At 41.1% G+C, this 22,684-nt stretch overlaps 1 protein-coding gene across 2 annotated transcripts; it reads left to right on the plus strand.

Moving 5' to 3' along the window:
- Positions 1-1,030: 1,030 nt before the first annotated feature.
- Positions 1,031-15,597, plus strand: LOC308120274 (tumor necrosis factor alpha-induced protein 2-like). Of its 2 annotated transcripts, none has more exons than XM_080480786.1 (12): positions 1,031-1,238; positions 2,808-3,068; positions 3,714-4,374; positions 6,743-6,854; positions 7,096-7,218; positions 8,422-8,516; positions 8,617-8,709; positions 8,790-8,916; positions 10,142-10,261; positions 10,351-10,506; positions 13,040-13,161; positions 14,596-15,597. In XM_080480786.1, the coding sequence occupies exons 1-12, from the start codon at positions 1,115-1,117 to the stop codon at positions 14,744-14,746; spliced, it is 2,145 nt and encodes a 714-aa protein (XP_080336912.1). In that variant the 5' UTR covers positions 1,031-1,114; the 3' UTR covers positions 14,747-15,597. The 2 variants fall into 2 exon arrangements, with proteins under 2 accessions (XP_080336912.1, XP_080336913.1); XM_080480787.1 differs by having other exon boundaries at positions 1,228-1,333.
- Positions 15,598-22,684: the final 7,087 nt, after the last annotated feature.

The following is a 22,684-nucleotide window of genomic DNA, read 5'->3' on the forward strand; positions in this document are numbered from 1 at the left end:
CAAAATTGGTCCACAGGTGCATTTTGATCAAAGGAAGACCCATTAGATTTGGTAGAGATCCAGATCAAAATAATTGCTACAATAGAAAACTATAATTTTGCAATATATTGTCTTATCTTGTGCTCTTTCAAATAATGAAATAAAATCATGTGATCACCAAACTAAATTAATGAATATAGGCAATTTATCTGGATGTGAAATATGTCATTTCCCTGTGTACATGTGGACCCTTGGTGGAGGTCAGAAATCTCTGATTGCTCTTGTTTCAGTATGAAAATCTGTTTACAGCATCATTCATTAGAGTTTAGACCAACATGAAGCCTGTTTAATGGCATGTCATCGGGATGTGTTTGTGTGAGTGGGACAGGTGATAGGATGGGGTTTCTTAGGTTTGTTCAAAGTTTGGCAGAGTTTGTTACATTCTAAAGTTCATGGAGACTTTTAACATGCAGGTAAAAAGAAAATACAGGTGAGATGAGGTAAAAGTATGATAAAGATTTCAGAGTGAGCTTCAAACATTGATATCTTACATGCTTAATGTAAAAATCCTGTCCTAATAACATGTACTGGGGGTCCCTGAGCGAGAACCCCCCAGCTCTCCAGGACACACTTGTAAAAGAGATTATTAATCTCAATGTGGTTCTCCTGGCTAAATAAAGTCTAAATACAAATGAAATTGGATGCTGTTATAATAATAAGAATATGAATATGAAGAAGAAGAAGAAGAAGAAGAAGAAGAAGAAGAAGAAGAAGAAGAAGAAGACATTTTATTTGAAGGCACCTTTCTCAGCACTCAAGTTCACCATACAATCAAAGTTACACAACTAATACTTTGAGAGGTTATAAGAATATTACTATGTATTGTTATTTGAGCTTGTAAATGAGTAGTCGTGACTGAAGACATATTTTCAGTTCCCTATTTACCCCTAGTTACTGTTGATTCACTTATTTTGTCCGTGTGTTTGTCCAATATGTCATAAGAACACATGCAATCATTGATGCAGATTTTTCTCCCTCCAAACCACAAACTAGTGCACGAGGTTCGTTCTGCAGCCCAGTCTGAAAACAGCCGTGTGTGTGTGTGTGTGTGTGTGTGTGTGGGGGGGGGGGGGGCATGCACTTGGACTTTCCACTGCATCATGTAAAGTGGGTGGAGTGTCTTGTCTGCTATAAAAACACTCCCCTTCCAGCTCAGAGAAGCGGAACTTTCTATCAGGGCTGTGCTGTGAGAACAGAGGGTGAGTAACTTCTGGAATGTAAACGCTCTACAGACTCTTTCTCTGCATGTCTTAATATATTCATCATGTTCATACTCAAAATATCCTTCCATTCAGTGAGTCCTCTGTGATTCTTTAAGTTATTTATTGATCTGTAAACAGCTAAAATGTGCTTTTCCACCATCTTTTTTTCACTCTTTGTCATTATCCTTCATGTCTTTGTACCATAATTGGTGCGTTATGTACCTTTTTTTCTTTTTGAGTTGAGAATACAGCTGTAAGTTGTTAAGTGGCTGTTCTACTGAGGATTATGCTGCATGCCTGCATGATGAAGCAGTGGATCATCCAGACTGATAAGTCCAAACACCACTAATGACTTGTTACCATGAGACTGGTCTATTAGTTACATCTGGGTTTGTCTGCAGCTCTTTTTCTTTTGTTCCACATTTTCCCCACACTATCCATTTGGGGTTTTTTTGCTTTATTTTGGCAATTTCGTTTGATCATTCTAAATCAAAAAGTGATTTTTGCATCTATTTGTTGTAATTGGCGGCTGTGATTTGGTTATTTAGCATCTCGCCTCCTTTTGGGACAATATTTCTGGGTCACTTTGGTTGTTGCGTCATTCAATTTTGTGGGGAAATTTGTTCACAATTTTACACTCATCAAATTCATATTTTTAAAGTTATTTTGTGTTCAATAATTATGATTCTTTGTCCGAGTTTAGACATGTTGCTATAAGATACCACACGTATCCTTTTGGGGATTTTGTGGCCCAACTGTTAGTCACATTTTAAGCAATATGGTGTTTCATTTATCTAATTCTGCCTCTCATTGGTAGCGTTTCTGTGTGTTTTTGTGCCTGTTAATCTTTCATTTTGCCTTTTTTGTTATTTTGCTTCATATCGTCATCTTTGTACATCTTTCTGTGGACTTCAGGTTGGACTCAATTTGCATCTCTGCTCTGATTGTGTGACTGCAGTTTGGTAGATTTGGATCACGAAGCCACTTTTTGTCTCGTTACTTCTTTTGAAGTTCAGAAGTTTTTTCATTTTGGTCTCTTTACTGTTGTTTTGTTCTTTGTTGTGTGTGGCCATTCTAAGTTTCTACTTATTATCTGTCAAATTTGGGTTGTTTCTGCCTTCCATTGATCATTTCTGCATTCTGTTCATTTGCTATTTATTTTGTGTATTGTTTGTGGCACAACTTGGTAGAATTAGACACAAGTGTCATTTTCTATACCTTGAGGATCCTTTTTGTGTATCATTTTGATCATTTACTTTGTTGTTTTAATAATTTTCCAACTCAGATGGGCCATTTTTGATCTTTCTTGTCACATTTGTTTCACACATCTCATTATGATAGATTTGGACTTCAACACATTCTATGCCTCAGTGATCATTTTGGTGGGTTTATCTTTTAATTTGGTACTTTTGCATCATCACGAGCCATTGTCTATTTCTTTGTGACCAAAGTAGGGATTTTTGTGTGTTTGTTATTGTAGTGCTTTTCCACTATTTAAGAGTCATTCTGTGTGTCTTGTGGTGTAGTTCTTCTGACATTTCGGTGCGTGTTTTCCTCCATGTGTAGATTCTCCTGCATCATTCTCAGCTTCCCAGCCCCGTCATACAACTGAGATGAGGATAAGGTCGCAGTCAGACACGCCGTCACAGGACACCCTGAACTTCCAGCCCGTTACGGTGGGCAGATCTGCAGGAGAATGGTTATTCAGAGGCTTTCAAAAACTATTGAGGAGTCCCACCAATCAGGCCAGCGGCAGTGTTCCGTCCACCATCGATGGACCCCACACAGCCATCCAGGAAGGGCCTCAGATTACTACTCCACCTAAGGGTAATCACCATTTTTCCAAATTATAGTCTCAACTGAAAGCAAGAATAAATATTAATTCTGCTATTTGCAATGTTTTTTGCTCAGAATTATTATTATTTATTTGACTTTTTCTATTGTTTTTTTGCCGATTTGGATTTGTTTATTCATCAAAGACACATTTATTTACATATGAATAAGTAAACTCAAATTTCTGTCTTCCGTCCTGTGGCAGGCCTCATAAAACTACACACACAATACCAACAAAAGCAGCAGGAGGAGAATAAAGAAATAACATCTTACCAAAGGAAATAGTGATATCAGCCTAGAGAATTTGAGACAGCAAACAGGATCTAAGATGTCAAAGTGCATTATACAGTTTGATGAAGTGCATCAATGAGATTACACCCACACGTTGGTGTTATTGCACTTCATTGTATTTCACATGTAAAGTAACACTTTGTTACATAAACTCTGAGTTTGTTAAACCTTTATGTGATCATTTCCTTGTTTTTGCACGTTTCAAACTGTTTTTAAAACAGAAGTAAACAATGCAAAAGAAGAAAAGTACAAATTAAGTTTTTTACTCGTCTGCTGATTTGAGTCTCTCTCATCCAGTATGAAGCTTATTGCAGAATTTAGTTTTAATTTATTTGTTTGTCCTCTCAGTGGTTCCCACGTTTGAGCAGTATCTGAAGGATCAGTGTTTCTGTGAGGCCAGCCAGCTGCTCATCGAGCGAGAGAATTTCTTCTACGGGGACATAACGGCGTCGGAAAAAGGGGACGGTCCTCCTGAGGAGGACGTTGCCAAGCTCTCTGAAGACCGTGCAGCTCTGCAGGAGCTCGTTCTGCAGACTGTGCAGCAGAGTCTGTCTCTGAACAGAAGCATGGCGTCTGCTCTCTCCTCCACGCTGTCGTCAGCCGTGCGGGCCATTGAGCAGGAGGAGCATCAGGACCAGCTGTGGAGGCAGGGAGGGGTGACCCCACCGGCCTGGAGGCCCTGCAGCTTGAGGAGGCTCCATGATGCAAAGATACGAGAGCAGGTGGAGGAGCGCATGGAGGACCACCTGATGCTTCCCTCCAGCCCCGCGGCCAAGCAGTCGTCCATCAAGGTGGACATCAACAGCATGGGCCGCCAGCTGAAGGAGGACCTGCTGTTGGTGGTGGAGGTGGTGAAGAGCTGCTACCCTCCAGAGATGGACATCTGTAACTTTTACGCCACTCAGTATCACCAGATCTTCAGCACTAAGGTCAGCAGCCTGGCACAGTTTGTTCTGGATGATTCGGACTGCACCTTCCTGCTTCGCTGGGTCAATGAATATTATCCAGGGTGAGTGAAAGTCACACCTTCTTCTGCCATGTTTTTGCATAGAAATGTACACGGTGCATCAATCCACGTGGCCAGTTCTTAAAATGAGCTTGAAGTGAATTTCTTATTGGACACACAGTTCATTCATATTCATGCAACAACCTTGGCCCTGTTTACAAGACAACGATTCAAGTGAAAATGCATCTTTTTGTGTTTTAGTTTCAAAAAATGTTTGTGTTTACATGGCAACGTTCTGAAAATGATGCATTTAGCATGTTGGGCCATCAGTTGCTGTTGTTTGTTTTTATAGTGAATGCTCACACACATGCGTACAAAGATTTATACGTTATAAACAATAACAATGTAGATTATATGGATTCGTATGGACAGATGATGAATTGGATGCAATTAGGGGTGGCTTGAACATTGATTATAATATCTGTTTTCTAATGGAGCTTAAAGCGGTAATTCACCCTGGGAGACTAACCTCCAGCCAATCGTCCTACCACCACTCGTCTCCAGGCACACCTATTCGTGTTAGCCAATCCCTCGCCTCCGCCGAGCCAATCATCAGCGCCGTTCCACCTCATAAGCCCTCACGTTCAAGCCTCAGCGTTCCACCGGCATTGCTAACCAACTCCACCGGGCCTCACATCTACACCGCCATCAACGCTCATCATCCAGTCTGTATCCATACCATACCTGAACTGTCCGTCTCATCGTCCTCTCCTATCCTCACCCAACCGGTAGAGCAGAAAGCCGCCACCTCTGAGCCCCGTTCTGCAAAGGTTTCTTCCTGCGCAAGGGAGTTTTTCCTTTCCTCTTGCTTGCTCACATGGTTTAGTGGGGTTTCTCTCCATTGAGAAAGAACCAAATTCCCTGCTTGCGTCAGGCCATCCTCTTCCTCGCCACCACAGTGTCCAGATTCCAGGGAGAAGTCCAATCCTAGATCATCGTGTCCATGCATTCATTACTTGTCGCAGTCTTCCCCCGGGGTCTGAGCGCCAAATAACCTTAGGCCAATAAAGCTCTTCTAACTCATGCCTGCATTTGTGAGTCTTTCGAGGTTGAAATAGTACATACCAGTGACTGTCATCAAATAAAAGAGGTAAAGATCGATCAACAGGTTATGATTTTATTTTATTTATTTATTTGTTTATTTGATCGGGACAACGCACATTAATGAACAATTATAAACACAAATTGTAAATGTGCCAGATTATAGCAAAACTGCTGGTTAGGGTTAGGCCAGGTCACACAAACAATACAATGTATAAAGGCATATAAAACATATTACAAAACACAATATAAAAAACACAATATAAAAACTATTAGATATAATTTTCTCTATTCTCTCTGGATTCTACATGTTCCACAGGTGTGGCTGACTATGGAAAAAACAGATCTGAGATAGTTAAGAATTAACACAGTTATTTATTAAACAAAGACTTTCTCATCACATGGTCAGCTGCACAGGACGGCCGTGCTCTCCCCAACTTAAGGTGAAGGAAAGAGAGCGAAACTATAGAGACACAGGCCATTTTCCAATTCTTAGAACGCCAGTATGTACACGCATACGTCATGAGTAACTACTTGCAGGGCGTCCTCGGAAGTGCAGATCTCCTCCACCATCTCTTGCCAAATGCATTATGGGTAATTTGCCTTCCCAAGCCTACATATGTCTGTGTCGATGCAGCCTCGATAAAGTGGGCGGAGCAAGGACACATCCGGGTATTCCATGAGTACTCAGTGAGAAACAGCCTAAGAATTGGATCAGTACTTGGTCTCTCACTGATAACGTTTCACGTGTACACGAGAGCACAAGTATGGACTGTATGGGTACTGGAAAACGGCCACAGACTTTTGAATGAGCGAGGCGTACTTCCCCTATCTGGGTCCTACATGTGACCCTTGACCCCTTGACCACTCCAGCCAATCACAATGGACTCCTGTTCTCTGAGGCGGGGTCCAGTTTGCAGTCACTTCTTTGTTTACGTTGCAAAAGGCTCGCTGAGTGACAGTCTGTGAGTATCAGTGAAGGCACATGGTAGAAAATGGAAGGTAAAGCACATTGAAAGATGCAATCCTATTGTCTCTAACAGTGAACCTAAAATGGCAGACTACATGTAAGAATTATCAAGTGAAAATAATCCAACAAAACGATACAAATTACATTTATGTGAATCGAGTTCAGGACTGATTTATTTTAAGATAAAGTTTAGGATATTTTTTTAACGATTTGTAAGTCGGGCACTCTCTTATATCTGTCGGCAGGTCTGTTCCAAAACTGACCTCCTCTTATGGACAGCAGTTTGTCCAATTGTTGTTTTTCTGTGTGGGATCTCAAAATCTCCATAGTGATTATAAAACTCTTTCATCTGTGTCTCAGAATCCTTCAGAGGCCGGAGTTCACTGCTGAGATCAACACTTCAGGACTGGGAAAGCTGCTGACGGAGGAGCTGCTGGAGCCTCTGGAGCAGCAATACCTGAGCAAACAGCAGGTAAGACCAGCTCTGCTCGGCATGATGGTACTCTGATTTCATTCACAGAGAATGGGTTTCAAGTGGAAATGCAGAACTTTGTTTTGCATTTTGGGTGTCTCAGAGAAATTGTATTGTTTGAACAATGTCAGTGTTGTTTTATTCTATATCAGTCATCTCATGTTCTGCACGGTCCCGTCCTGCACATCCAGGGAAACTGTTACACACAGAAGTGGGCAAACGCATGTTTTTGTTTGTTCAGACCGAACTGACTACTTACATGGGCCGAGTCCTGGAGGAAGCAAAGAAGAAGTACAATAACAGAGAGGAGCCGGTGAAGGAGGATGGCTGCTACGTCAGTCCTGTGGCGTACGATATCATTCAGGTAGCGTTAAAGCATGTTTGTACCATAATGTGTCACAATAACAGGAAATAAGAGCAGCACTCTAAGACATCCTGTTTGAACAGCAGCTACAAGATCCAAAATATTCCTTTTATTGCATATTCAGCATTCTGGTATCAGTATAATCTGCACATTTTGTACTCCGTGTGCTGTTACAGTATATTTATTTGCTGATTGACAGCCTTTCAAGCTATTTTTGTCGTCATGAGTCAGGCAAGGACTGAGTTCTGGGTTTAAATATTCCCGTCTCTACAGGTCTGCAACAAATAAAATATGTTGGAAGCCTTGGAAGAACTAAAAATGTGCAAACTGAACTTTTACTTGTTACATTTGAATCAGGAAACTTTGCTCCCATCACAACTTTTTCTGACCTTCTTTCACATACAAACTTGTGTCAAATTGAGGACGTTCCAGACTTTTAGAAAGTCGTTCATGGGGGTCATTTCTGTGACTAAAAGTTTCAAAGATCTGCTTAAAGCGGCAACAACACGTGATTCGGAAGCTTTCTAACTTAGTTTTTTGCTGCTGTGTTGCTTTGTTTTCTGATTTGATCTTTAATCTTTTATGTGTTTTATATGCAAGTTGTCAAGCAGTTTTGCAACACAGCATTTATTTTATTTATGTATTTATGTAATTTTTACACTTAAAACTATTTTTATCTTAAAGTTGTGAATTAATATTTTGTTATTTGTAAATGAATACTTTTTTATGGAGGTATCCAAAAAATAGAACTAAATAAATAATAGATATGATAATGATTTAATAATCATTTGTAAATTTGAAACATAATGCTTAATAATAATGTTTTTAAATATATTGAACAATTTATTTAGTTTGGCCTTTTTTTTGCTGTCAAATTTATGAATTATAATTTTATTGTATTGTTTTTTTATAATTATAATGCACTTTCTTTATAGTCATTTTATGAGGTATACTTTTATTATTATTATTATTATAAAAGTATTATATTATATTAAATTATATAATTATTATTATAATTATGATAATCATTATTATTATTATTATTAGTAGTAGTAGTAGTAGTAGTAGTAATAAAGTTGCTCTTTGTTTACATTTGGGAAAGATTGTGGGGTTATTTCTATTTTTCGGATGGATGAAAATGTATAAAAATCCATGAATGTAAAAAGTGCGTTCTTTATCACTGTGTAATCCCTCTCCCTGCAGCTTATCAACGGCATGGTGACCTCCGCAGAGGTTATTGTAGGAGACCTGCACAAAGCCCAGCAGATAACCTGCCCGCTGAGAGATTTGATGCAGAGGTAAAAAGATGCACCAACTTCGTCTACATATCACCATTGTTTTTTTTGTTCTGTTTTGTTTTTAATTTAAATCTCAAAATTTCCACCCAATCTTCTGCAGGTTCCAAAGTTTCCAGGCAGACGTCATCAGGCAGAACAGAGCCAACAGCAGCGCTCAAATCAAAGCCAACCTCAGCTGCGTGGCTCAGTTCAGGTACGCAGGTTCCTATCAGATTAAGAGATTACAATCCAGCGGTCTGCTCTGAGCTGACTCTGTCTATGTGGTGTCTGCAGGGACGTCCTCATCAGAAAGACACATCTGATCCCACAAAAGCTGCAGGAGGACTGTCTGTCAGTGCTGAACGCCATGAAACAATCTGCACACGCTTATTTGTTAGCTCCTGTACACAAAGTGCTGAAGGTGAGCGGGTTTCAATTTTCTTCTATTTATGCTCAAATAACATCAAAACAAATAATGACACTGCAGTGTTGCACACGATAATTTGTTTGTGAAATAGTTCTTCAAATTGAGGTTTATATTATGCTTTTAGGATATTTGAGGGATTTGTAATTACGTTTACAGGCAGGGAACGTGAGCTGGGATTAGACCCACGTGAGACAGGTTAGTTTTACCCAATAGTACTATTACTATTACTATTGCTATTACTATAACTATAACTATTACTATTACTATTACTATTACTATTACTATTACTGCACATCATCAGTGGGGTAAAACTAACCTGTCTCCCAACAGTCTAATCCCAGCTCACGTTCACTATTAGTGGGTGAACAATCCAACGCTTGGTGAATTCTGCTTCACAATGATAGGAAGAGCCGACATCCAAGGATCGAAAAGCGACGTCGCTATGAACGCTTGGCCGCCACAAGCCAGTTATAGACAGTTAATTGGATTTTTCTGGACCCCTGAGCTCAATTTGCACCACAACACTATCAACAAATATATAAATAAGCCTCATTACTATATGAAACATGATGTAAACATCTTTCTCTTAGATTAATTAGTAATAATATTTTTCTTGTCAGCATATAAAAAATGTACTATAAATCCTAATACTCTGGTTTATTCTATTTCTCTGCAACACACAGCATCATTTGTTCCCCAAAACCAAAAATAGATTACTTAAACTCAGCATTGTTGATTTCTAATTGGACCACACACACTCTCAGCTCTGCTGCCCATCCCACAAATGAATATTCCTGGAGAAAGATTAAATAAGGCCCCCGGCTAGTTCAGCTGGTAGAGCATGAGACTCTCAATCTCAAGGTAGAGGGTTCATGTCCCACGCTGGGCGCCACCTACCTGTGGGCTCTCCACCTTCCTGTGGGCTCACCACCTTCCTGTGAGCTCTCCACCTTCCTGTGGGCTCTCCACCTTCCTGTGGGCTCTCCACCTTCCTGTGGGCTCTCCACCTTCCTGTGGGCTCTCCACCTGCAGGAAGGTTCTTAATGGGTGCTATGTGATCTGGGTGACGGTGCTCAGACTGACACCCCCACCACCCGGAAACGGATAAGAGGGAGAAGGTGGATGGATGGATGGATGGATGGATGGATGGATGGATGGATGGATGGATGGATGGATGGAAAGATTAAAGAAAGATTTGTGATTTTTGTACGTCAAACAGCCACATTACCAGAAGCTGGGAACCAATGACTGGCTGCACAACAGCCAGTTCGAGAAGCTACTGATTGCCATTGAAAAAGAGCATGAGGGGCTTCAGGGTCCGACGCCATCCTGCCAACAGGTAATGTCAAGAGACAGAAAATACACACACCAGATTCATTCCTTCCATGAGAGTAACTTCTCTTGTTCCTGTTTCCTGGTTGGTTTCAGGAGCTGATGAGTCAGCTGCACCAGGAGGTGACGGAGGAGTACGTCCGGAGGCTGCTGAGAGGAGAAATCAAGCTGAAGGACAAGCAGAAGCAGCACAAGGCTTATATCGCCGTGAAGGACAATGGCGAGAGTTTACACCAACTTTTCAGCAAAATGGTGGGAATTCATTCATCATGACTCAATGAAAACTCACCAATTACTTCAAGAAGCACATTCAGTGAATATAGTTCCAAAAGTATTTCATCTTTACTCAATCGTGGGAGGAACCTTCCAATACAGAGAAACTGGCTGGCTGGTTGGTTGGTTAATTGGTTGGCTGGCTGGTTAGTTAGTCGGGTGGCTGACTGGTTAATTGGTTTATTAGTCGGCTGGCTGGTTAGCTGGTCGGCTGGCTCGCTGGTTGGTTAATTGGTCAGCTGGCTGGTTAATTGGTTAATTTGTTAATTATTCGTTTGGCTGGTTAGCTGGTTGGCTAGCTCGCCGGTTGGTTAATTGGACGGCTGGCTGGTTAGTTGGTCGGCTGGCTGGCTGGTTGGTTGGTTGTTCGGCTGGCTGGCTGGCTGGTTAGTTGGTTGTAAGCAACTCCGAATACTCATGTTAACCTTTATATCACTGGAGAAACTGGGCGAGGAGGAGGAGGAGCATCTATCTATAACTCTAGTCTTCTTATTGATCCCAGAACTAAAACTAACCAGAAATCCTTTCAAAGTCTCACTCTGAATCTCATGACTCTGACCACAAAACCCAGCAGCAGTTGTACTTGTCCTAGTGTACCATCCTCCTGGACCATACTCTGGATGTCTGTCTGAATTCTCAGACCTTCTCTCTACTTTAGTACTGAGCTCAGATAAAGTCCTTATAGTGGGAGACTTTAACATTCATGTAGATGTTGTCAGGTCTCTGTGTCTACCTCTGTGTGTCTCACCTCGTGTTTCCAATTAAGCAATGTTCCACTTGTGTCCTCCTCTTCCTTGTGTATTTAAACTCCTCTCCCTCTGTTGTCCTTGTCGGGTCGTCTTGTCAACATGTCTTGTCTCCTCGTCACTTGTCTCGCCTCGTTGCCCCTGTGTCTTCTCGTGTTACCTGGACTTTTGTTCCAATAAACCTGGTTTTCACGGAACTGGCTGAGTCTGCGTTTGGGTCCACCCTGCAAAACCATGACAGATGTTGACAATGAGCCTTAACATAGCATTTAGCTCTTTACTGGACTCGATTGGATTTTCACAGAAGGTGAATGAAGCCACTCATTATCTTAATCACACGCTTGATCTTGTCCTCACTTATGGTATTGACATTGATCAGTTAATGGTTCTTCCCCACAACCCTCTGTTGTCGGATCACTTCCTGATATCATTTGAATTTACATTAACTGGCTTCATATCCCCGGAAAATAAATTAAAATATAAGAGATATCTATCAGACAATGCTGTAGCCAAATTCAGGGAAGTACTCCCATCAATATTGACATCAGTTCCATCTGTGGATCCAGCAGTAAACAGCTGTCACACCATTAGCATTAGCATTAGCCCTACTCAGGCTGACTTGGTTGTAGATGGAACTGCAGCCTTACTTCGCTCCACACTTGATTCCATTGCTCCCTTGAAGATAAAAGCAACAACTCAGAGGAGGATAGTTCCATGGTATAATGATCATGAGAACTTTAAAGAAATCAGCACGAAAATTAGAAAAGAAATGGTACTGAACTCAGAAGTATTTCGAACAGCCTGGAGAGACAGTTTGTTAATCTATAAAAAATCCCTTCACAAAACCCGAAATACCTCCTATTCCTCCTTAATAGAAGAAAACAAGAATAATCCTAGATTTCTCTTCAGTACTATAGCCAGGCTGACAAAAAGTCTCAGCTCTGTCGAACCTCATATCCCTTTAACTTTGAGCAGTAATGACTTCGTAAACTTCTTTCATGACAAAATTCTAACTATCAGGGATCAAATTAAAGACTCACTGCCCAGTGCAGTGGCGGATCGATCAACCACATCTTCAGATTAGTTAGTGGAGCCTGAGTTCCAGTTATCCAGCTTCCACCCTATAGAAGTCCCTGAGTTCTCCTCAATCGTGGCTTCATCTAAACCAACAACTTGCCTGCTGGAGCCAATCCCGACTAAACTGTTTAAAGATATTTTTTCCGTGATTAGTACATCATTGCTAGCTCAGATCAACATATCTCTAATAATAGGTTATGTACCACAAGCCTTTAAGGTTGTTGTTGTTAAACCTCTTCTTAAAAAACCTAACCTTGACCCAGGTGTCTTAGCAAGTTACAGGCCAACATTCAACCTTGCTTTATTTTTAAAATCCTATAGGAAGTAGTTTCAGTCACTGAGTATCAATATCCAACCTTCCTTTATTTCTAAAATCCTAGAAAAAGTGATTACAAGTCAGTTATGTGACCATTTAAATGAATTTAATTGAATTGGTTAGTTGGTTTGCTGGCTGGCTGGCTGGTTAGTTGGTCGGCTGGCTGGCTGGTTGACTGGTTGGCTGGTTGGTTAGTTGGTTGGCTGGCTGGCTGGTTGGTTAGTTGGTCGGCTGGCTGACTGACTGGCTGGTTAGTTGGTCGGCTGGCTGGCTGGTTGGATGGCTGGTTTCTTGGTTTGCATCCAGTGTAGCAGCTGCAGCACTGTCTGTGTTGATCAGCCGACTGAACGATTGCCATGTTGTGTCTTCTTAGGGATCGCAGGAGGAGTGGTTAAAAGAAATCCTCAACAAGATTGCAGAGGTGCTGAAACTGCAGGACATCCCCGCCCTTCAGATGCAGGTCGCCTCACTGGGATCTGATTATCCTGACCTCAGGTAACCTTAACCTGCCTCGAAGAAAACACTTTCAAGCAGTGTGCAAGCTATACCGTTGCTTTTGGGGCAGAGTCACCTTGGGGTGTGGGGGTGTGTGTGGGGTTGGGGGGGGGGGGGGGGGTGCCTTCTGATGGTGACTCAAAACGCATTCATTATACAGCCGACTTGTCTTCCCCACTGAGCCAAAACTGGTGTCCCATTGTGGCTTCAGGGGCACAATGGGACACAAAAAGCTACAAAAGCTACAATTCAAGTTTTTTGTATGAATTTCCTTGACGTTACATGGAGGTCTTGTCTGGAAATCATATGAACGTTAGTGAAAAAAAAAGTGTGACTCCACCGGCAATCAAATCTACATAAAATAACCACTCATAAAATAAACACGGATCAACAAAGCAATAATTAACACCAAACATGCTTGACCATTAGAAATAGAAAAAAAATGGTCCAGACTACCAGAGATCCAGTCCTCAGCACCATCGTATACAACACAGCGCTGAATATTAATAATATAGTTTATGGACATTACCTTCAGGCAGAAGCCTCCATATACCTGGATCAGCTTCTGATGCTGCTCCTCAGAGTCCCCCACATTATTTTTATTAGGAAATCCGAAATTTACCAGGTTTCCCTGTTTGAAATTAAGCGGCTGTCTGATTTAAAGTGACTTTTAAGACTAGCGCCCCCACACTTCAATGGTGAGGACAAGAACTGCATGCAGACTAGCAACTTTATTAAAGTGAAAGAGTGAAGATTCACCCTCATGCACTAATAAAAATAAATAAAAATAGAAGAGTTTTATACATGATCATGACAAAACTGAAAAACAAAAAACAAAAAGGAAATGCATAGGATAAAATGGCATTTTACAAATATTTTAGAGACCCCCAAAATTTCACAAATGATGTTTTATGGGGGGCTCCTGTCTCATTAAGGGGGACTGAGCCCCCCTGGCCCCCCATTGTTCGCATCCTGCTTTCAAGACCTCTTGTTCAAAGTGGAACTCATCAGAGTAGTGTAATAGCTGTTTTCATTGTAGCAGGGCGAGGATAAACCTCACGAAGGGAAAAGGAAGTGAATCGAGCCAAACAGCTCAAACGTGCCTCAGATGTTTCCTGGAGTTATAGTACCAGGACTTCATGAGCTGATTGCGGACACAGTCATCCTGTAGTTTATGTTGAGAAGATGTGTACAGACAGAAGTATTAATACCATGAAGTGTGTCAGGCTGAAGCTGCTGTTGGTGACGAGACAGATGGTGAAAACCTTTGGTTTGAGCTCCTTCCAGACATTTGCACTAGTATGAATTACAAATATAAAGAAAAAAGAGGGGAAAGTTGGTTGTGAAAACCAGGATTTGTTCCTTTTTGCCTCTTGGAAGTTTCTGTTTCTTGTTGCTTACATTTCGCCTTTTCTTTCCATGTTCCTCCTGCAGTGAGAGACACGTTTCAGCATTGCTCAAACTGAAGACAAACATCTGCAAAGCCGACAGGAGGACGATCAAAGCCACTCTGGTGGACACTCTGGAAGGACGCGGAATCAACATCCACACTCGAACATTTTTTTCCAGAGTGGACGTCAGATGATCTTCTGGTTTCTGTCACTTTCAATCTGATGCAGAACATCAGGTGGTGGAGTGTCTCTCCTCCTAAAGTCTCCTGTGAGCAGACTTCAGCTCCGTTAACACGACATATGGTGCTCAGAGCCACACAACTTTTAGGAAAAAGCTCCCAAGGTGGAAGTTTTAGAAAACGCTTGTGCTCCTTTGACGTGTAAATGGGTGAAAATGAGACTTTCTGGAAATGCTCAGGATCCATGTCCTTGTTCTTGATGGAAGCGCTGCTGGTGTGCATGCACACCACGGCCGCAGTAACTCGTTGTTCTGCACATGCTCAGTAGAGCCAATCAGAAAGCTGTTTCTTCCCTGGTGTCATGACTCCTGGTCCATGTTCTCCTGATACTTGATAGTTTTATTTTGACAGTCACCATAATAATAATCTAACTTGGTCGTTTGTCCACTAGAATGTCTGTGTTCTCCCATTGTTAATGTTTAGAGCGGTTTGTTATCATTGTCATTGTTTCCGCCCTTTACATGTAAACGGACATCATTTTCAGAACGATGCAGAGGAAACATGAATCTGTTCTGACATGAAAAAGCAAAAACGATGCATTTTCACTTGAAACCTTGTCGTGTAAACAGGACCAATGAAAAAGCCTGACACTGTGTGAAGGAGGAAGCCGCATTCTCAGTGTTTCTGGAGGATGTGCTGCTGTTCACTGCTTTCCTCGTGTTCGAATTCAAGAGATGGTGCATATTGTTTTATCAATAATTAGTTTTTTTCTACGTGTCATACTGAGATTTTGTTGCACTTTTTCTCAAGTACCATACATAAGGCATTAGATGTAAGTTAAATTTATAAATAAATGTCTGAAAATGTGTATGTGTGTGTTGGTTTTAAGCTTTTTATATCTCTTGTGCTCATTTAAATCTGATTTTATTTTAGAGTTGAAAACTGTCCAAAAGCTCCTGGTTCACTGAATGTACATTTTCCTGATCTGTTCTGATGGGTCGTGCAGTAAGAACTTTCACCTCACAGCAAGAAGTCCTGGGTTTAATTGGTGCAAATCAAAATGTAAATTTGATCCATTGTGGTAAGAACAAGGCAAGCAGGAAGAGCAGAATCCTCTCTCTCTCTCTCTCTCTCTCTCTCTCTCTCTCTCTCTCTCTCTCTCTCTCTCTCTCTCTCTCTCTCTTTTATTGGAACTATTGTGATGATCAGATTTCATCATGACTCATTTATAAGCAGCCAACATCATCCTCAACAATTCCTGGAAATAATCATCACCCGCTGAGCTGTGGATTTTCCCATTTATTCTTCCTGGATAATAACCTGCAGCTCACGGCGGCAGTCTGGAAGCAGGAGGGAAGGATGTGAGCCTGCTGACAGTGTCATAAATTATAATCTGCAGCTTTTTATTCTCATGGTTTGTTTGTGTTGGCATATGAGGAAAGACGACTCCAGCAATTAAGAGGCCGTTGCTACAAATTTCCCTCGAAGAAAGGAAGTAAAGGAAGACAAACTCATTCAAGCCGCTGCTGAAAAACGTCACTGGGAGTCACGAGGTCAATAAGAACCTGGACTCCACTCTGTGTCTTCCTGCTGTGAGGCACTGACCCAGAAATGGGATATATTGAAGCAAGGAAACCCCAAATTACTCAAACTGTCATCAATACAATACAAACATAACTTCAAAAAATCGCAAGTTTGCCCCAATAAATGTAAAAAGGTTCAACAAGCAGAAATGACAAAATGACGCAAAATGTGAATCAAGGTAGTCAGATTCAGATCCAAATATCAAAAAATTAAAAAAAAACAAGAGAAAACTTACAAATATGAGACACAACATTTCAAGTAAAACCAAAGAAATACAAAAAACCTCATTGAAACATGATGTAAAGCTTACCAACAGAAACAAAAGAGACAACAACAGATGAAAAATAATTGAGATGAAAAGTCGACATTTCGAATATGGAACATAAATGAACAAAAACTAAAAAAGACTCAAATTAAATCTGGCCTCTGGCCCATCTGGGTCGGCCCAATCGTGGCCTCTGGCCCCTTTAAATATTGATCAAATATAAATTTAAGGTTTTAACCAAAAAATGACTTATTTTGAAAAATGTGGGTTTTTTTTATTTTGAAAGTCAACTAAACTCTAATGTAGCTCGTGGCATATAGGCCACCACCTAACCCCAAACCTAATTGATCTGGTTTCCAGAGATGAGGATCTACTATAGTGGGCGTGGATGGTGGGGGTGGTGTTTAGATAAAGCAAAGCAAGACACTTTCAGCTGGGGTTGGTCCTGTAACCCTAACCCTAGGGTGGGGTCAAAAGTGAGAGGGACCTGGCTAATTCGATAGTGATCCGTAACCCTAGCCCCCCCTTCAGGCCACCTAGCTGTGGTTATTACTGCACAGTCCCTGGTGAATGAATGACCCGGCCACCTTTGTTTCTCAGTCCAAGAAGATGATAGGGTTGGCAAATTCATCCTTGAAGTCCGAATTTGATTTAATTTTGTTTGGGGGGGGGGGGGGGGGGGGGGGCATGGACCCCCTTTGTTTGTGGGTGCCTATGAGGCTTCCTTTGACACTCACTGGATGAATTAATTTAAATTAAGATTAAATTACTTTATTGATGCCGTGGAAACATGTAACTGAGTACTTTTACTCAGGAGGTGTATTCAGCATGTGAACAGAAAACGTTACCATAATGTGGCTCCTTCCACGTCACCACTCATCTGGGGAGATCATATAATTAAAACAAGGACAATATAATTTCATTAAAGAAATTAGGATGTAAAAACTATTTTTGTTGTATATCAACTGTAAATGTATGAAGAAATATGTCCAATCATTTTCTAACATTCCTCATTTAATTTCTTTTCTTATACATTTTAAACTTTTGTTCACTTCTGAGTGAAATCCTGCCTCCATGTGTCCTGTTGTCAGTAAGATCACCTTCCCTGACGGTGAAACTGAGACTCTGCTGGTTGAGGATCCTCAGTGTTGTTTCACTCAGCAGCTGATGGAGGTGTGATGGAGGTGTGATGTTGGTCTGATGATGGTCTGATGATGGTGTGATGTAGGTGTGATGATGGTGTGATGATGGTGTAATGATGGTGTGATGATGGTGTGATGTAGGTGTGATGTTGGTCTGATGTTGGTCTGACGATGGTCTGATGATGGTCTGATGTTGGTCTGATGACGGTCTGATGATGGTGTGATGTATGTGTGATGTTGGTCTGATGTTGGTCTGATGATGGTGTGACGTTGGTCTGATGTTGGTCTGATGTTGGTCTGATGTTGGTCTGATGATGGTCTGATGTTGGTCTGATGATGGTGTGACGTTGGTCTGATGTTGGTCTGATGTTGGTCTGATGTTGGTCTGATGATGGTCTGATGTTGGTCTGATGATGGTGTGACGTTGGTCTGATGATCGTGTGATGTAGGTGTGATGTTGGTCTGATGATGGTCTGATGATGGTCTGATGTTGGTCTGATGTTGGTCTGATGATGGTCTGATGATGGTGTGATGTAGGTGTGATGTTGGTCTGATGTTGGTCTGATGATGGTCTGATGATGGTGTGATGTAGGTGTGATGTTGGTCTGATGTTGGTCTGATGTTGGTCTGATGATGGTGTGATGATGGTCTGATGTTGGTCTGATGATGGTGTGATGTAGGTGTAATGATGGTGTGATGATGGTGTGATGTAGGTGTGATGTTGGTCTGATGTTGGTCTGACGATGGTCTGATGATGGTCTGATGTTGGTCTGATGACGGTCTGATGATGGTGTGATGTATGTGTGATGTTGGTCTGATGTTGGTCTGATGATGGTCTGATGATGGTGTGATGTAGGTGTGATGATGGTGTGATGATGGTGTAATGATGGTGTGATGATGGTGTGATGTTGGTCTGATGACGGTCTGATGATGGTGTGATGTATGTGTGATGTTGGTCTGATGTTGGTCTGATGATGGTGTGACGTTGGTCTGATGTTGGTCTGATGTTGGTCTGATGATGGTGTGATGTTGGTCTGACGATGGTGTGATGTTGGTCTGATGATGGTGTGACGTTGGTCTGATGTTGGTCTGATGATGGTGTGACGTTGGTCTGATGATCGTGTGATGTAGGTGTGATGTTGGTCTGATGATGGTCTGATGATGGTCTGATGATGGTGTGATGATGGTCTGATGTTGGTCTGATGTTGGTCTGATGTTGGTGTGATGTTGGTCTGATGATGGTCTGATGATGGTCTGATGATGGTCTGATGATGGTCTGATGTTGGTCTGATGATGGTCTGATGATGGTGTGATGTAGGTGTGATGTTGGTCTGATGTTGGTCTGATGTTGGTCTGATGATGGTGTGATGATGGTGTGATGATGGTCTGATGTTGGTCTGATGATGGTCTGTTGTTGGTCTGATGATGGTGTGATGATGGTCTGATGTTGGTCTGATGTTGGTCTGATGTTGGTCTGATGTTGGTCTGATGATGGTTTGATGATGGTCTGATGATGGTGTGATGATGGTCTGTTGTTGGTCTGATGATGGTCTGATGATGGTGTGATGATGGTCTGATGTTGGTCTGATGTTGGTCTGATGTTGGTCTGATGTTGGTCTGATGTTGGTCTGATGTTGGTCTGATGATGGTTTGATGATGGTCTGATGATGGTGTGATGTAGGTGTGATGTTGGTCTGATGTTGGTCTGATGATGGTCTGATGATGGTCTGATGATGGTGTGATGATGGTCTGATGTTGGTCTGATGTTGGTCTGATGATGGTGTGATGATAGTCTGATGTTGGTCTGATGTTGGTCTGATGTTGGTCTGATGATGGTCTGATGTTGGTCTGATGTTGGTCTGATGTTGGTCTGATGATGGTCTGATGTTGGTCTGATGTTGGTCTGATGATGGTCTGATGATGGTGTGATGTTGGTCTGATGTTGGTCTGATGTTGGTCTGATGTTGGTCTGATGATGGTCTGATGTTGGTCTGATGTTGGTCTGATGATGGTCTGATGATGGTCTGATGTTGGTCTGATGTTGGTCTGATGATGGTCTGATGATGGTGTGATGATGGTCTGATGTTGGTCTGATGATGGTCTGATGATGGTGTGATGATGGTCTGATGTTGGTCTGATGAAGGTCTGATGATGGTGTGATGATGGTCTGATGTTGGTCTGATGATGGTCTGATGTTGGTCTGATGTTGGTCTGATGATGGTCTGATGATGGTCTGATGTTGGTCTGATGTTGGTCTGATGATGGTCTGATGATGGTGTGATGATGGTCTGATGTTGGTCTGATGATGGTCTGATGATGGTGTGATGATGGTCTGATGTTGGTCTGATGAAGGTCTGATGATGGTCTGATGATGGTGTGATGATGGTCTGATGTTGGTCTGATGAAGGTCTGATGATGGTGTGATGATGGTCTGATGTTGGTCTGATGATGGTCTGATGATGGTGTGATGATGGTCTGATGTTGGTCTTATGATGGTCTGATGATGGTCTGATGATGGTCTGATGTTGGTCTGATGATGGTCTGATGTTGGTCTGATGATGGTCTGATGTTGGTCTGATGATGACCCAGTCATAAGACCCTAACCCTAACCCTAACCCTAACCCAGTCATAAGACCCTAACCCTAACCCTAACCCAGTCATAAGACCCTAACCCTAACCCAGTCATAAGACCCTAACCCTAACCCTAACCCTAACCCAGTCATAAGACCCTAACCCTAACCCAGTCATAAGACCCTAACCCTAACCCTAACCCAGTCATAAGACCCTAACCCTAACCCTAACCCTAACCCAGTCATAAGACCCTAACCCTAACCCTAACCCAGTCATAAGACCCTAACCCTAACCCTAACCCTAACCCAGTCATAAGACCCTAACCCTAACCCTAACCCAGTCATAAGACCCTAACCCTAACCCTAACCCTAACCCAGTCATAAGACCCTAACCCTAACCCTAACCCTAACCCAGTCATAAGACCCTAACCCTAACCCTAACCCAGTCATAAGACCCTAACCCTAACCCAGTCATAAGACCCTAACCCTAACCCTAACCCAGTCATAAGACCCTAACCCTAACCCTAACCCAGTCATAAGACCCTAACCCTCCCCAGCAGGTCTTTGAGTTCATCTGCATCAAACCAGAGAAAGACTGAAAAACATCATCGCCTTCACCAAGAAGAAAAAGTGCAGGGAGTATATATACGTATGTTATATATGTCATGATTATCATTATTTATCCTCATGCAGGTGAAACTTTAGAGTTTGTGTGTAAAAGTGTTTTATTGTCTCAGGAGACAGAATCACACTGCATGGTGATGAAGATGAGGAAGAGGAAGAGTTTGAGCTGGTTTGAGTTCTCTCTCAATGGCTGAATGGGACAATGACTCTCCCATTTATGAATCAATAAAATAATTTCAGTTTTTTTAATTCTTTCTCATTCCATCAGTGTTTGCTTTCTGACTTGTTTCATTTGTTTATTTTCTTATTTTACATTTGTGTTTTGTTGTTAGTTTGAACTAAACCTGTGAGGGCCAGAGAACTTCTTTCTATTTTCTATGTTCTGTTTCTTTCTTTTGTTAAATTTTTATTATTTTCGATGTATTTTGATCATTTTCTAACATCGTTTTTTTTTTGTTCAACTGTTTGTGTTTGAACTTTATCATATTATATTATCTTTTACGACCCTCTTTTCCTCATTTTCTGTTCCTAAAAACTGTTTCTGTCTTTTTGATCATGTTGTTGCTTCTTGTGGTGTTTTTGCATTTCTTTTAAAATCTTTTTTTTTTTTTAATTTTTAACATTTTGCATATCTTTGATACATTTCTGACTCTTCCTTATTCAGTGTTTTCTCAAACAGTGCATTTTAAACAGTTTGTGTGTGTTTGCATTGTTTCCTGTCGAGCGTTCATCATGTGGACGATCTTATTCGGATGAGTTTTAGCGCCCTCTGGTGTCCTTGTTAAGAAATAAAACCCTCTCCAGGCTTCATTTCCGGGAAATCACGTCGTTTCTTCTCTAATTAACAAAACATGTTGTTGGAACTAACGAGATCACCTGGTTTGTTCCATTTCTTATTACAATTAGTCAGATTATTGCATCCCAAACAGATAATATTCATTTTTACACCTGATGTGTGTAAACATGATAAATACTTTTCCTCACATGTTGACTTTCTTTCATATTCGATGAGTTCAGCTTTCACATTTCTGACCAGAGAAAACATGCTCAAGGAATTTAGAATTGGAAACTCAACAAAACCAAAAATGAAGAAATTGTAGAATTTTGTAGAAGAATTGTCTGTAACTTACGAATAATAAGTTATTAGTAGTCACAGAAAAACCTAACAAATACCTGCTAAAAGATGCTTCTGTATAAGTTTGTAAAATCATAATGCCTGACTGCTCTGCTTCACACTTCTGATATGAACATCAACACGGCTGCATGAGCAGTTCATTATATCAGTCTGCAAAATCATATTTGATCAGGTATCATTGCAACAGAACTATTTAGTCTTTGCAGACATTCAGTGGGGAATTTATTATATTGAATTCAGAGGCATTTTCAAGCTTGCAATTGTAAAAATTTTTTATTTTTAGACCAACTTTTCTAGAGGCAGAAATGAAGAACTTAACCTCTGGGCAGGGTGTATTTGCACATTAAACATGTTGATGAGGCAGTTGGCTGTAGAGCCGTGAGCAATAAGGGCACACTAAAGACACTAAAGACACTAAAGAGTTCTGAAAGACTAAAAAGTGTCCAGATTTTAAGGCACTTTGTGATTCTATCTGTGAAACTGCTATGGAAATCAAATTTACTTTAAATCTCACTATGGTGATGAATACAATCGGTTTCACTTCCTTTTCTATTTTCCTAAATGTTTTACATGCACTCACTTCACAATTGTCATATATATATATATATATATATAAAAACAGCAACAACTGGA

This window comes from Lipophrys pholis (genome assembly GCF_963383615.2).
Source record: "Lipophrys pholis genome assembly, chromosome: 14".
NCBI lineage: Eukaryota > Metazoa > Chordata > Actinopteri > Blenniiformes > Blenniidae > Lipophrys > Lipophrys pholis.

Coding starts and splice junctions, on each gene's coding strand:
- LOC308120274 (XM_080480786.1), top strand. CDS start 1,115: ATGCACTTGGACTTTCCACTGCATCATGTAAAGTGGGTGGAGTGTCTT. Junction 6,855..7,095: donor AATACCTGAGCAAACAGCAG/GTAAGACCAGCT, acceptor TTGTTTGTTCAG/ACCGAACTGACTACTTACAT. Junction 13,162..14,595: donor TCTGATTATCCTGACCTCAG/GTAACCTTAACC, acceptor TTCCTCCTGCAG/TGAGAGACACGTTTCAGCAT.